Source organism: Tachyglossus aculeatus, chromosome 1 (assembly GCF_015852505.1).
Source record: "Tachyglossus aculeatus isolate mTacAcu1 chromosome 1, mTacAcu1.pri, whole genome shotgun sequence".
Classification (NCBI taxonomy): domain Eukaryota; kingdom Metazoa; phylum Chordata; class Mammalia; order Monotremata; family Tachyglossidae; genus Tachyglossus; species Tachyglossus aculeatus.
In genome coordinates, this window is record NC_052066.1 from 124,739,987 (window position 1) to 124,754,398 (window position 14,412).

General features: G+C 40.7%; 1 protein-coding gene across 1 annotated transcript in view; it reads left to right on the forward strand.

The window, feature by feature from the left end:
* LMBRD1 (LMBR1 domain containing 1) overlaps positions 1 to 14,412 on the forward strand; it is a 153,352-nt gene that overhangs the window by 16,460 nt on the left and 122,480 nt on the right. Inside the window, exon 3 of the mRNA XM_038743159.1 lies at positions 5,951 to 6,011. Within this exon, the coding sequence (XP_038599087.1) occupies positions 5,951 to 6,011 (61 nt within the window). The remainder of the gene's footprint in view (positions 1 to 5,950; positions 6,012 to 14,412) is intronic.

The following is a 14,412-nucleotide window of genomic DNA, read 5'->3' on the forward strand; positions in this document are numbered from 1 at the left end:
AGCTTTGTTCCAGTCTGTTTCCTAAATGAAAGATCGTGTCTCCTGCCGTAAAATACACTTGAACCTTTTTGTTTTTTCCTTGGGTTGTACGTAACTCAGGTGGCAGAATTGTCACATTTCCTGTTATGGTCCCTTCTGAGAAATAAAGGGTTTCAGCATTGTATGTATAAAATGTAGGTACAGGAGCGTGAACTAGAAAGATATTCCATTGTAATTGCTGCATCTGAGCATGTTTAGTACAAAGGAGTCTGCTGTCAGCCTGACTATATTTAAGGGTATATTTTAAAAATAGAAAGCCATGTAAACATAATTATATAACTTCATGGCAGAAGAGCTAGGATTTTTCCTTCCTGGCTCACATCAAGGAAACTGCTTTATTTAAACTGAACATTCAGAAATAGACTGGAAAAGTAAATGTTGGAGCGTTCACATAGTAAGGTAAAATGCCTGTGTGTAAGCATTAAAAGTCAAGTTTCTAAGACTGTGCCAGTAATGTGAAAATGTAAGTGGCATGATGTGGCTTTAAATTCAGGCCAAAGTGTAGGATACCTTTAATGCGTGCACATTTAATGTTTTGGTCATAACATGAAACCTCTAATTTTTGAAATAAGGATTTGTATTTGGGACTCCCAGTATGACATGGATGTTGAGAATATTTTGTTCTTAACCTACATTAGTTTGATCATTCCAGTTGCATAGTTCCCCTATTTTGTTTTACTTTCATTTTAGGACATTTTATTCCTGTTGGTAAAATTGAATGTCTTAAAGTTCACATTTGCTACCAGGTAGAATAGTCCTGGGGGAGTGCCACTTTAAGCGATATTTGAAATAGATGCAAATTTTCCTTAGCTTAAAGAAAATTTCTGTTTTAACACATTTTCCAAGCATCCCTCTTCCGAAGCTTGTTATTAATAGGGGAAAATCCTGAGATGTCCATTTTGCTCCTATTCTTTTGCTATAGTCTTTAATAATCTAGCATCCTGGGTTGGCTGGGGAAAACTAAAAAACACAAAGCTTTTCTCATGGCCATACTAGAAAATATCTTCTCTCCCTCCCCCAACCTCTTTCACAATTGGCTAATTATTTTCTAATATTGATGCTCTGCCAGCTGCTTTCTAGAATAAGAGTCTTTGTAGCTCACTTTCTCCCAATTCCACACTTTGTAGCACCTTATTTGCTTATTCAGGGAAGTTAAATTCACCAGGGCAGCTATCTAAACTCCAAAGTTAAACTGAAAAGATGTTTTCCCAGGTTATTGGTAGCAATATCACCAGTTGCATGGTAAACAAAAGCATGAAAATGCTTAGGGTTACTTGTAGCTCTGAAACTTGTCACAGTCGTCTTCTTCTCCTCCTCCTCCTCCCCCTCCTCCCTTACCCCCTTCCCCTCCCCACAGCACTTGAATTTATTTGTACATATTTATTACTCTATTAATGAGGTGTATATAGCTATAATTCTATTTATTCTGATGGTATTGATACCTGTCTACATGTTTTGTTGTCTGTCTCCCCCTGGTAGACAGTGAGCCCATTGTTGGGTAGGGACCGTCTCTTATGTTGCCGACTTGTACTTCCCAAGTGCCTAGTACAGTGCTCTGCATGCAGTAAGCACTCAATAAATACTACTGAATGAATGAATGCAAAGCTTTCAAATGGAGAGAGCAATGAATATAATTCTGTCTTATCCCATGGTTTGGAAAGTAGGCTTTAAAAACTGCCTGTGAGCAATAACCATTTTAATTTGCAACGTGATTTCAATATGCTTGAAAAATGTGGCTTAAAGGGTAACATTTGGTCTTTGGGCTGCCTAGAATGTTGTCAACTTTTATAAAGATTAGGTACCCGAATTTAGAAGCCTTAGTAACTGTTGTCCTCCCTTTTGGCCAGGCCATGATATTGCCCAGAGTACTTAATAAAGGGCAGTAAAATTATTTTGAGCAAAGGTGCAGGAGTCCAAGTGAAAGCTGCTTATTCATTACTTAATCATTATATGCAAGGAGCAGTTAACTTGTACACCTCTATGTGTGTGAATATATGTGTATATGTGTGTGGGGGTATATGAATATGTGTGCATATATGTATATATGTGTCTATTTCATGTTTAATCTGTCCTTTACCAATTCTATCTACTCTGGTTTTTCATTCATTCGTATTGAGCGCTTACGGTGTGCAGAGCACTGTACTAAGCGCTTGGGAAGTACAGGTTGGCAACATATAGAGTTGGTCCTTACCCAACAATGGGCTCACTTCCTTTAACTTGGCCCACTTCAGCTTCATTTGTGGTTGATTGTGATATTTAAGTGCTAAACTCCAGGATAGCTAAAAAATGATCTGGTCATATATAGTCCCTGTCACACTTAAGAATCATCTATTAATATAGCCTTTCATGGCACAACCAGCTTTTGAAGGAGCATAACCCAGTTGTATCATGGTGCATGCCTGCATACTAAACACAGTTCTGGGACTTGAGATGTTAACTCTTTTTAATAATAATAATGATGGTATTAAGTGCTTACTATGTGCAAAGCACTGTTCTAAGTGCTGGGGAGGTTACAAGGTGATCAGGTTGTCCCATGGGGGGCTCGCAGTTTTAATCCCCATTTTACAGATGAGGTAACTGAGGCCCAGTGAAGTGACTTGCCCAAAGTCACACAGCTGACAGTTGGCAGAGCCAGAATTTGAACCCATGACCTCTTACCCAAAGCCCGTGCTCTTTCCACTGAGTCACACTGCTTCTCTGTGTATGTGTTCAAGGAGCACCCAAGGGCCTCTACAACATTCAATTTACAAGTCCCAATTTTGAGATCAGGGGCCTATAAAATATATTAAGGCTGAAAATTAGGATATATGAGAAGCCAATGTCATACACTAAAACTTTGACAGGAAGTACACCAAAAAACAAAAGGTTGAGTGTAATAATAATTCCTAGGGGTGGGGAAGTACTGAAGAAACTGTACTCATTTGTTTTGTTACTGCCACAATAATTGGGGAAGTTAAGATTTGTAATGGAGTCGCCTAGGAAACAATGGATATACCTGGGTTCTGAAACTACAGGCTTGTCTTTGCATTGAACAAGGTGGCACAACATAATGAAAAGGATGATTAAAAAAATAAAAAAACCCAAAATTTTAGCCGAAGTTCTAGCTGAAGTTTTTAACTTGAATTACAGACTTGAATTTTCTACTTTCATTTTTTATAGCCAGTTGTCTTAAGTCAACCAGGATAAAGAATTTAGAGATATGTAATATTTAATTTACTGATGTGTATTTTTCTTAAAAGATCTTATGCTCCAACATCTCAAATATTAAGTGGCACATTGATCAATCTGAATTTGGTCCTTCTAACTTCTGTTAGAGCTGTGTTTAAATACCTGTATTTAACAACTGTATTTTCTGATCAGTTATTTCTTTACAAACAGAGCTTGTTAAGTATATGCACATAAATTGGCTAGTTGAATGTGCCTTTGGGTAGTTTTGAAATGTATTAGACTAATGGACCATTGTAATGGTAGAAGGTAAAATAATAATGGCATTTATTAAGCGCTAACTATGTACAACTGTGTTATAAGCGCTGGGGAGGTTACAAGGTGATCAGGTTATCCCACGGGGGGCTCGCAGTCTTAATCCCCATTTTACAGATGAGGTAACTGAGGCTTAGAAAAGTTAAGTGACTTGCCCAAAGTCACACAGCCGACAGTTGGCAGAGCTGGAATTTGAACCCATGACCTCTGATTCCAAAACCCGTGCTCTTTCCACTGAGCCACGCTGCTTCAGCACAAGTCTGTCAGGAAACCTGATTCCAAGATCTGCTACTTGCCTAATGTTTGACCTTGGGCAAGGCAGTCACTGGGGGTAAAATAGATTGGTACCCAGTTTTATTACCTTGCATCTTCCTTAGTGCATATCCCATGTTAAGTGTTAAAGGCCATAAGACAAAATTCAGTCAACCATATTGAATGCTAAGTACTGTTCTGAATGTTAAGCACTGTGTGCAGACCATTTTACTAAGGACTTGTTAGACACATTCCCTGCCAACATGGAACTTATGGTCTAAAGGGATACACAGACATTAAAATAATAATGGATAAGAACATAAATGCTGTGGAGTGAATAAAGCATGATGCAGAAGGGTGATGAAATAGGGGAAATGAGGGCTTAATTGGGGAAGGCCTCTTAAATGTATTTTTTTTTAAATAAGGCTATAAAGATGGAGGAGTGTAGTGTTTTGTCATGTAAAGGGGAAGAAAGTTGCAGGACATTGTTGAGTGGTTGCTGGTGAGATAGATGAGACTGAGGTACAGTGAGTAGGTTTGTGTTAGAATGAAGTGAGTGTGCTAGGTTATCCTAGAAAATCAGCAAGATGAAATAGGTACTAAGATGATTTCTGTAAAGCCAAGGGTAAAGTGTTTCTCTGCAGAGGTGAGTGGGGAAACCACTGGAGGTTCTTGGAGTGGGGAAATATGGACTGAATTACTTTGTTTACAAAAATGATCTGGGCAGCAGAATGAATTATGGACTGGAGTGGGGAGAGACAGGAGTCGGAGTCAGCAAGGAAGCTGATGCAGTAGTTAAGGTTGGATAGGATAAGTACATGGATCATTGTGGTAGCAGTTTGGAGAGGAAAGGGTGGATTTTAGTGATGATGTGATAGTAAGACTGATAGGATTTGATGACAAATTGATTATGTGGGTTGAATGAGAGATGAGTCAAGGACAAAACCAAGCTTAAAGGCTTGTGCGACAAGGAAGATGGTGGTGCTGTCTACAGTGATGAGAGGGTCAAGGGGAGGACAACAGTGCTTGGCACATAGTAAGGACTTAATAAATACCATAGTAATAATAACAAAAGACAAAGGTTCTGGGGGAAAACGAGGTGTTTTCTTTGAATATGTTAAGTACAGTGGGTCATATTTATAGAGAACTAACTCTTGGGAGAGTACAGTGTAACAGTAAAAATGTTACTAGAAGGGAAGGTGGACATTAAATCAGACTAATAAGTGCCGTGGGGCTAGGAATGGGCTGAACATCAAAGTGCTTAGGGGTTACAGACCCAGTAGGAGGTTGAATAGAGGAAGTGAAGGATTTTGTCAGGGAAGGCATCTTGGAAGAAACCGGATTTTAATTGGGTTTTGGATGAGGAGAGTAGTGGTCTGTCAGTTGAAGTGGGGCAGAGAGAGTTTCAGGCCAGAGGGAGGAGGATGATAATAATTGCGGCATTTAAGTACTTAGTGTGTGCAAATCACTGGGTTAGATTCAAGACAATGAGATCCCTCTTTGGGTTGACAGTCTAAGTAGGCAGGAACACAGGCATGGAATCCCCATTTTGCAGTTGAAGGAACTGAGGGACAGAGAAGTGAAGTCACTTGCCCAAGGTCACACAGTTGGGTGATGGAGCCGGTATCAGAACCTCTGATTCCCAGGCCTGTGTTCTGTCCTGGGCCACACTGCTTCTCAGGAAGTGGGCAAGGGGTCCGTAGTGATACAGACAAGATCAAAATTAAATGAGTAGGTTGGTGTTAGATGAGTGGAAGGTATTGCTATTTTGCCAATTAATAAAATCCTTAAGAAAATTTGACCCCTAAGGCCTAGTGGAAGTCCATTAATGGAAAAGATGACTTTGTGAGACTCAAGTGGCTTACAGAAGGCTTTGCTGCTGTACACACTTTATTTGGAAATTATTTTTACCCCTCTTCCCCAGCATGGTGTAGTTTTTAAAGCCTTTACCTCAGAAGTAGTAATTCAAACACATCCTCGTGCAGTTCTTGGTGGTAAAACTGGGTACGTATTTTCATTGAATTTAAATTTTTAAAGTCAATTAATCTTTTACTGTATTGAGGAAACTTTGTTTTACTTTAGTGTTGACAAGCTATTCAGCTATTATGCTTGTTAAATTTGATTTTTTTTGTTCTAACAAATGTGATGTTTTTTTTTAATTGTTTTTTCTTTTTTTTAGGTCTGGGCTAATAGTAATGTTACAAGACAAATTGAGGACACAGTATTATATGGTTACTTCAGTAAGTACTTTAGAAAAAATTAAACTATGCTGTGTGGGCATGTTTATAGTAACATGAAAGTAAAGTGAAATGAAAACCCATAAGGCAAGGCAATATAAATTAGTAATGTATCCCTGTCATATGGTATAAATATATGAAAGGGGCCAATGCTAATTGTTAATTGGTTGCCACAAATGTATTTGCCTCAATCTGTGAGCAATTTGTGAATATATTCTAACTAAGATGCTTTATACGCTTAACCTCACCTCCTGCTCTTTATGGACTAAGTAGGCCTTCTGTGGCAGAAGAACAGTTCTTTTTTTAAAACTTTCTGAATGATTGAGAACTGAAATAATGACTGCTTATGTGAACACATTCTCAATTACTGTAGTTTTATGGTAAATTTGTAGCTGCCAAATTGTGGTCGTTTGAAAGCATGAGGATTCTTATCTGAATATTAAGGCTGGTGCAAAGTTCACTATTTTGTTTGAAAGGCTGATAGAATTTTGTGACTATGGTAAAAATTGCTTTGAAGCAGGAAATTGTGGCCAGATTTTTTAGTCAACAGGGCAGGAAGTTCATATTGGTTTCTAATTTGTATTTTGAGGGAGTTGTGTTTTGGAATAAATAACTGTCTCTTCAGATAAAGGAGCTATGAAAGTAGCAAAGACTGACTTCTCTGTTTCTGTTACCTCATCTGTAAAATGGGGATTAAGACTGTGAGCCCCATGTGGGACAACCTGATTATCTTGTATTTTTCCCAGCACTTAGAACAGTGCTTAGCACTTAGTAAGGGCATAACAAATACCATTTTTATTATTATTACAGAAACTTCAGGGTAGGAAATATTAAATGTCCCCCTAGACTGGGGAAGGCAGTGTTTTCAGATTATTGAAGCAAGATAATTCATTTCCACTGCAAAAAAAAAAAATTAGCCAAAAGCAATCAGGAAGTTTCCCAGGTTATTCAGCTAATGTAAGTCCTTTGGGCATACCTGTGGCAGCAGGGTGGCCTCATTCAGTCTGTCTAACATTCAGATGCTTCTTCCAAATTAAGTTACTAATGTGTAAAAATGTGGCAAGGTCAATCTAGTTAATAGTCATAGTTCTCTTTAGAGAACTGCAGTTGGAAGAGAAAGTTGGTCAGTTATCTACAGTCCTCTGCCAGAGTGTCCATTTGGTATGCTTTTTGGTTAAGATCTCTCAACTTTTTAAAAACATAGTTTTTTTTTCAAGAAATAATGTGATAGAAAAATTTAAGTAGTTGGTGATCATGTGCAGTTTAAGGGTATAATTTTTCTGTACACTTTCCCCATATGCAGATTTTTAAATGAATCAATCATATTTGAGGACTTATAATAGGCAAAGCACTGTACTAAATGCTTGGGAGAATAAAATATAACAAAATTAGCAGACACGTTCCCTGTTCATTGTGCGCTTTCAGTCAAACTCTTGACACAGCTATTCATTTGCTGGTAAATACATTTGCATTTATGGTTACATTTTTGAAAGGGTTTTTTTTTTTATGTGATAAGAAGCAGAAAGCTTTATATGAGTAGCCTGGCTTAGTGGTTAGAAAATAGGCCTGGGAGTCGGAAGGACCTGGGTTCTAATCCTTATTTTGCCGCATGTCTGCTGTGTGACCTTAGGCAAGCCACTTCTCTGTGCCGTAGTTACCTCATCTGTTAAAGGGGAATTCAAAGTGTGAGCTCATGTCAGGTAGGGGCTGTCCAACCTGATTAACCTGTATTCATTCATTCTTCCATATTTATGGAGCGCTTACTGTGTGCAGAGCACTGTCCTAAGTGCTTGAGAAAGTACAATACAGCATTGAGAAACAATCCCTGCCCATAGTAATAATAATAATGATGGTATTTATTAAGCGCTTACTATGTGCAAAGCACTGTTCTAAGCGCTGAATAATAATAATGGCATTTATTAAGCACTAAGTGCAAAGCACTGTTCTAAGCGCTGGGGAGATTACAAGGTGATCAGGTTTTCCCACGGGTGGGGGCTCACAGTCATAATCCCCATTTTACAGGTGAAGTAACTGAGGCACAGAGAAGTTAAGTGACTTGCCCGCAGTCACACAGCTGACAGTTGGTGGATTTGGGATTTGAACCCATGACTTCTGACTCCAAAGCCCGGGCTCTTTCCACTAAGCCATGTTGAGGCCCCCCACCCCATCACCCATCACCCAAACACCCCACACATCCAATCCGTCACCAAATCCTGCAAGTCTCACCTCCACAACCGCCAAGATCTGCCCTTTCCTCTCCATGCAAACTGCTACCTTGCTGGTTCAGTCTCTCATCCTGCCCCGACTGGATTACTGCATCAGCCTCCTCTCTGATCTCCCATGCTCCTGTCTCTCCCCACTTCAGTCTATACTTCACTCTGCTGCCTGGATCATCTTTGTGCAGAAATGCTCTGGGCATGTTACTCCCCTCCTCAAAAATCTCCAGTGACTGCCTGTCAACCTACGAATCAAGCAAAAACTCCTCACTCTCGGCTTCAAGGCTGTCCATCACCTCGCCCCCTCCTACCTCACCTCCCTTCTCTCTTTCTCCAGCCCAGCCCGCACCCTCCGCTCCTCTGCCACTAACCTCCTCACTTTACCTCGTTCTCACCTGTCCCGCCGTCGACCCCTGGCCCACGTCGTTCCCCTGGCCTGGAATGCCCTCTCTCCACACTTTCACCAAAGTAGCTCTCTTCCTCCCTTCAAAGCTCTACTGAGAGCTCAACTCCTCCAGGAGGCCTTCCCAGACTGAGCCCCCTTTTCCCTCTCCTCCTCCCCATCCCCCCTGCCTTACCTCCTTCCCTTCCCCACAGCACTTGTGTATATATGTATTTGTACAGATTTATTACTCTATTTATTTTATTTGTTGTACATATTTACTATTCCATTTATTTTGTTAATGATGTTCTTATAGCTTTAATTCTATTTGTTCTGATGATTTTGACACCTGTCTACATGTTTTGTCGTCTGTCTCCCCCCCCTTCTACACTGTGAGCCCGTTATCGGGTAGGGACCATCTCTAGTGCCGACTTGTACTTCCCAAGCATTTAGTACAGTGCTCTGCACACAGTAAGTGCTCAATAAATACAATTGAATGAATGAATGAGCTCACAGTTAGAGAAGCAGCATGGCTTAGTCAAAAGAATCCGAGCCTGGGAGTCAGTCATGGGTTCTAATTCCGACTCTGCCACTTGTCTGCTGTGTGACCTCGGGCAAGTCACTGCACTCCTGTGCCTCAGTTCCCTCATCTCTAAAATGGAGATTAAGACTGTTAGCCCCGTGTGGGACAGGCACTGTGTCCAACCCAGTTACCTTGTATCTACCTCAGTGCTTAGAACAGTGCTTGGCATAGTAAGTGCTTACAATTACCATTATTATAAATGCTGACCAAGTCTCCTTCACATACTTCAGTGGGAGATATGTTTTTTTCAATCACTTTTGTGAGCAAGCTTTTTGACTACCAGTAAGATTGAAGGCATTGAGTAGTTAGGGGAAACTCTAAGCAGCCCTCCTAAAATCACATCTCCTCCAAAATGTGTACTTTCCCTCCCTTCTTTATTGTGTAAGCTTGAATTTGTAACCTCTTAAGCACTTTACATTCACGCACCCTCTAAGCACATGATATTCACCCCTTTCTCAGCCATATAATAATAATAATAATGATGATGGCATTTATTAAGCACTTACTATATGCAAAGCACTGCTCTAAGCTTAGGGGAGGTTATAAAATGATCAGATTGTCCCATGTGGGGCTCACAGTCTTCACCCCTGTTTTACAGATGAGGGAACTGAGGCCCTGAGAAGTTAAGTGACTTACCCGAAGTCACACAGCTGACAAGTGGTGGAGCCGGAATTTGAACCCATGACCTTTGACTCCAAAGCCCGTTCTCTTTCCACTGAGCCACTACCCTTTTATTATGGTGCTTGATAAGCACTTACTATGTGCCAAGCATAGTTACTAAGCACTCGGGTAGATACAGGTAATCAGACTGGACACTTTGAGTAGGATTTAATCCTTATTTTTCAGTTGAGTAAACGAGGTACTCTGTCACTTCCCTTATGGCAATTTATTTTAATGTCTGTCTTTCCTGTGAGAAGTTCCTCATGGGCAGGGATCATTTGCCTACCAAATCTGTTGTATTGAACTCCCACAAGCATTCAGCAGTGCCTGGTATACAGTACATAGAAATATTGTTTAAGGAGTCCATTTTGAAACTTTGAAATTCCATTTTATAATTAACTTTAATGCTGTAATGTAGAATTACCTCCAGGTGGTGGTAGAGTTTTATAAAAAGAGTGAAAAAATTCTTACTAAGAGTTTGTTCAGGGATTTGTGCCAATTTTTCTACAAATTATTTGAACATTCTAAGTGTAAATGCACAGAGGATGGAAGCGGAATAACCAATTCTTGGGAAATTCCTCTTGGAGGAATAAGTGATCAATTAAAAGCATCCCTTTAGGCAACTGGTGCTGTTCCAAGAGCTGGGTTAGAAATTTTCTTTTTTTTCTTTCCTAGGCATTAGGTCAAACCACAGTGCTTTCTGTGTGTGGCATCATAGCTATTTAAAACAAACACAAAAGATACTGTAAAAAAAATCACTCATGCAAATAAGTTGAAAAAGCTATCTGCTCAGACTATTCAAATTCAAGGCATGGCAAAACAAAAGCTGTTCCATTTACTCTGGATTGATTCTTTGGCAGCAAGAAATATTATATATTTCTCAGTTCAGCCAGCTCCCAGGAAGCGTTTGGTGCTTCTGGAAGAGAGAGCACTCCCACTTCACAGTGCTTTTGGACCTCGAGGCTGCCGGTGCAGTGGGATTTCATACACCAGCCCTGTGGGACCCCGGTCTGTGCCAGGCCTTCTCCAGGCATTCAGTACCCTGGCCCAGTTTGGAGGACAGGACTCCTCTTCTTCTCGCGTGGGCCCTCCCAAATCCTCCCGTATGACCTTCCCGTCCCCAGCTGAACCCTACCACAGAAGGAAAAAAGCAGCCTGTCCGGTGCTGGGTGTCACCGCTGTTCTCACTGGAGTGAAACAGTGATGTTACAAGGTCAAAATAAGCAACCTTGATGTGAGACGATGATCTGGAATATCACAGGGTGACTTTGGGCTCCCTGATGTTTAGTCTCTGTGCATCCCCTACCCTCTTGCGGGAGCCAGGGATCTTCCCTTCTTGAATATGTACCTCCCCTTGGGAAAGGAAGGCAGTCAGCATTGTCACCTTCCAAAATGCTTCTGTTTATTGTTATATTGTAGTCATCCAAGCGCTTAATATGGTGATCTGCACCCAGTAAGCACTCAGTATATATGATTGAATGAATAAACCTGGGACTAGGGAGCTTACTATTGCCCCAGTCAGTGAAATTAGCAAAGGGTGCCAGTCTCCCTGGGACATGCCAGAGGAGGCCAAGCCTCCACTGAGCTCCTTTTTGCTGGGTTCCTGACCAGGCTGAAACCCTCCGGGAGCCAAGCGAGTTGCCAGAGGTGGTGGGCAGTGAGGAGGGAAAGTGCTCCCACTGACCTCTCCCCCCTTTTCTGTCCCCTTTCCCCCTCACCCCCCTGTAACCACTCCCCCCAATCCCACCCCTGTTAGCTCCCCAGAGTTCCTGCTGTGCCAGAAGGCTAGCAAGAAGCAACTGCTCAGCTATGGGAGCACAGATCCTGAGGGACTGGGGGCAATAGAAGCAAGAGCGGTTTTCCCCTCTCTTTTGCTCCGAGTTGCACCATTCTGCCTGTTCCGCTCTGGGCCTGGTTAGTATTTTTCCCTCACATCTGAATGGAGGTGGTGTGGGTAGGGAGCATGAGGGAGGGCAGTGGGGTAAGAAACAGGGAGAGAGAAGCAATGTGTCCTAATGGAAAGAACAAGGAACTGCTCTATGAGAGCATTGTGCATTTTTTTTATTTTTTGCTATGGCATGTTATTCAGGCAAAATCCTTCAAGATGGACTGAATTCTTAAATGTCTCATACTTTGAATTAAAACAGTTTAGTGTTATCCTTCAAGATGATATCAGGCAGCATTCTTAAATGTCTCATACCTTGAATTAAAACAGTTTAGTGTTAGGAAGGCCTTCTTTTTATTTGAAATAAATGCATTCATTCAGTGGTATTTCTTGAGCACTTACTGTGTGCAGAGCACTGTACAAAGCGCTTGGGAAGTATGTCGGGAACATATAGAAATGGTCCCTACCCAATAACGGGCTTACAGTCTAGAAATAAATAAATCAATCCCCTGGCACTGGGGCTCTCCTGTTTGTGCATCTGGCTGGGTGAGGTGAGAGAAGGTGTTTTTGTTTGTTTGTTTTGTTTTTTAATTTAAAAATGAAATCTGTTGGTGTTGAAGCTCCCACATCTTTGAATATGACTGGCCAGGGGAGGTGGTAGGCAGTCTTTTTATTTTAAAAATAAATCCCTCCCAGCACTAGCAAGCCTGGCTTCTAGAGCAGAAGCAATGGAACTGGGAAGGAAGAAGGAACAAAAGTAACTTTGAGATATCCAAATGAATTTTTGTCTGTCTCCCTATTTTGCCCAATAATGTTTGGGGTATTGGAGCTGTTATATTTTATCCCAGATACTTCTAGTGCTTATAGCCGTAGGGGAGAGAGAACACATTAACAGCTACCTGAGTTCCCAGTGTGCATGCTTTGAAGTCTGAGCATGGCAGGAGGTGGAAATATTTCCATCGAGGACATTCTCTCTCTCAAATTTCCTGTTGTACAGACATGTCTAATGCTTTATGTTCGTTTTTATATGTGGTTGTCCTTCATACGCAAAGAAAATGCTGGTGGTGATGTGACTTTGGTAATCTTCTAGACTGTGAGCCTGTTGTGGGCAGGGATTGTCTCTCTTTGTTGCTGAATTGTTCTTTCCAAGTGCTTAGTACAGTGCTCTGCACACAGTAAGCGCTCAATAAATATGATTGATTGATTAGTACAGTGCTCTGCACACAGTAAGTGCTCAATAAGTACAATTGAATGAATGAGTTCTGGAGTTTTTGGAGCTGCCTTTTTCTCCTGGAATTCTACAGATATTTTTAAGGGTTTCCAGGATCTCAACTCACCTGAACCTGTAAGTATCTCTAATAGAAGCAAGATTGTGATTTTTTTTCTCTACAGGTGTATTTACTGAGTGCTAACTGTGTGCAGAGAACTATACTAGGCACATGAGAGAGGAAAATGTAACAGAGTTGGTAGATATGTTCCTAGCCCCCCTAAAGCTTAAAGATTAGAGGATGAGCTTGGTAACTTGATTGGAAAGGTACATTTAAGCAGGACCAGACTTAATTTGACTTTTCAATACTGTATGTATGAAGGCCTAGTAGTGGAATGGTAGAAACATTTGTCAGTACTGCTTCTTTGAAAAGCTACATGTTTGTCAGTGTGAAAATTCCTTGCTTCTCTTTCTGAGATAGACTAAACTCACAATTGAGGGATTGAGTAGGATATTAACTACTGCCATGTCCTTCAACGTAGCGTTTTTCTTTACCGCAAGTACAGGTTTAACTGTGCCTGTGGAAACTTTAATCTGCCAACGGTTATGTAGAAATGAGTTTTGGAGCAACTTCATTAATTTGAGATACTCAGTGTATAAAAATCATCTTTAACTCTTGAACATTTTATCTTCCTGATGATGGCATTTATTAAGCGCTTACTATGTGCAAAGCACTGTTCTAAGCACTGGAACTCATACTAAGCAGAGAACTGAGCACATCAAAGCAGGCATAGCACTAGGTCCAATTGTGCTTTGTTTCAAAGCATTCTTAAACTCCTTTTTCCCAGAATATTGCTTATTGCTGTTGAGAACTAACTCATCAGTTCACCTATAACATTAGTTTTATTTAGTAAAATGCAATAACGCACTTTTTCTTTTAGTTAGACTGAGTGATGATCAGTTCCTAATGATGAAACCTTTACCTCATCATCATCATCAATCGTATTTATTGAGCACTTACTATGTGCAGAGCACTGTACTAAGTGCTTGGGAAGTACAAATTGGCAACATAGAGACAGTCCCTACCCAGCAGTGGGCTCACAGTCTAAAAGGGGGAGACAGAGAACAAAACCAAACATACTAACAAAATAAAATAAATAGAATAGATATGTACAAATAAAATAAGTAAATAAATAGAGTAATAAATATGTACAAACATATATACATATATACAGGTGCTGTGGGGAAGGGAAGGAGGTAAGAAGGGGGGGATGGAGAGGGGGACGAGGGGGAGAGGAAGGAAGGGGCTCAGTCTGGGGGGAAGGGCATACCTGATGCATGAACAGCCCAAGGAGAGCTTTAAGTAATACATAAACCCTGGTATCATCATCATAACAGTAATTATAATTATAGTATTAAGTGCTTACTCTCTGCAAAGCCCTGCTGTGAGCGCTGGGGTAGATACAAGGTA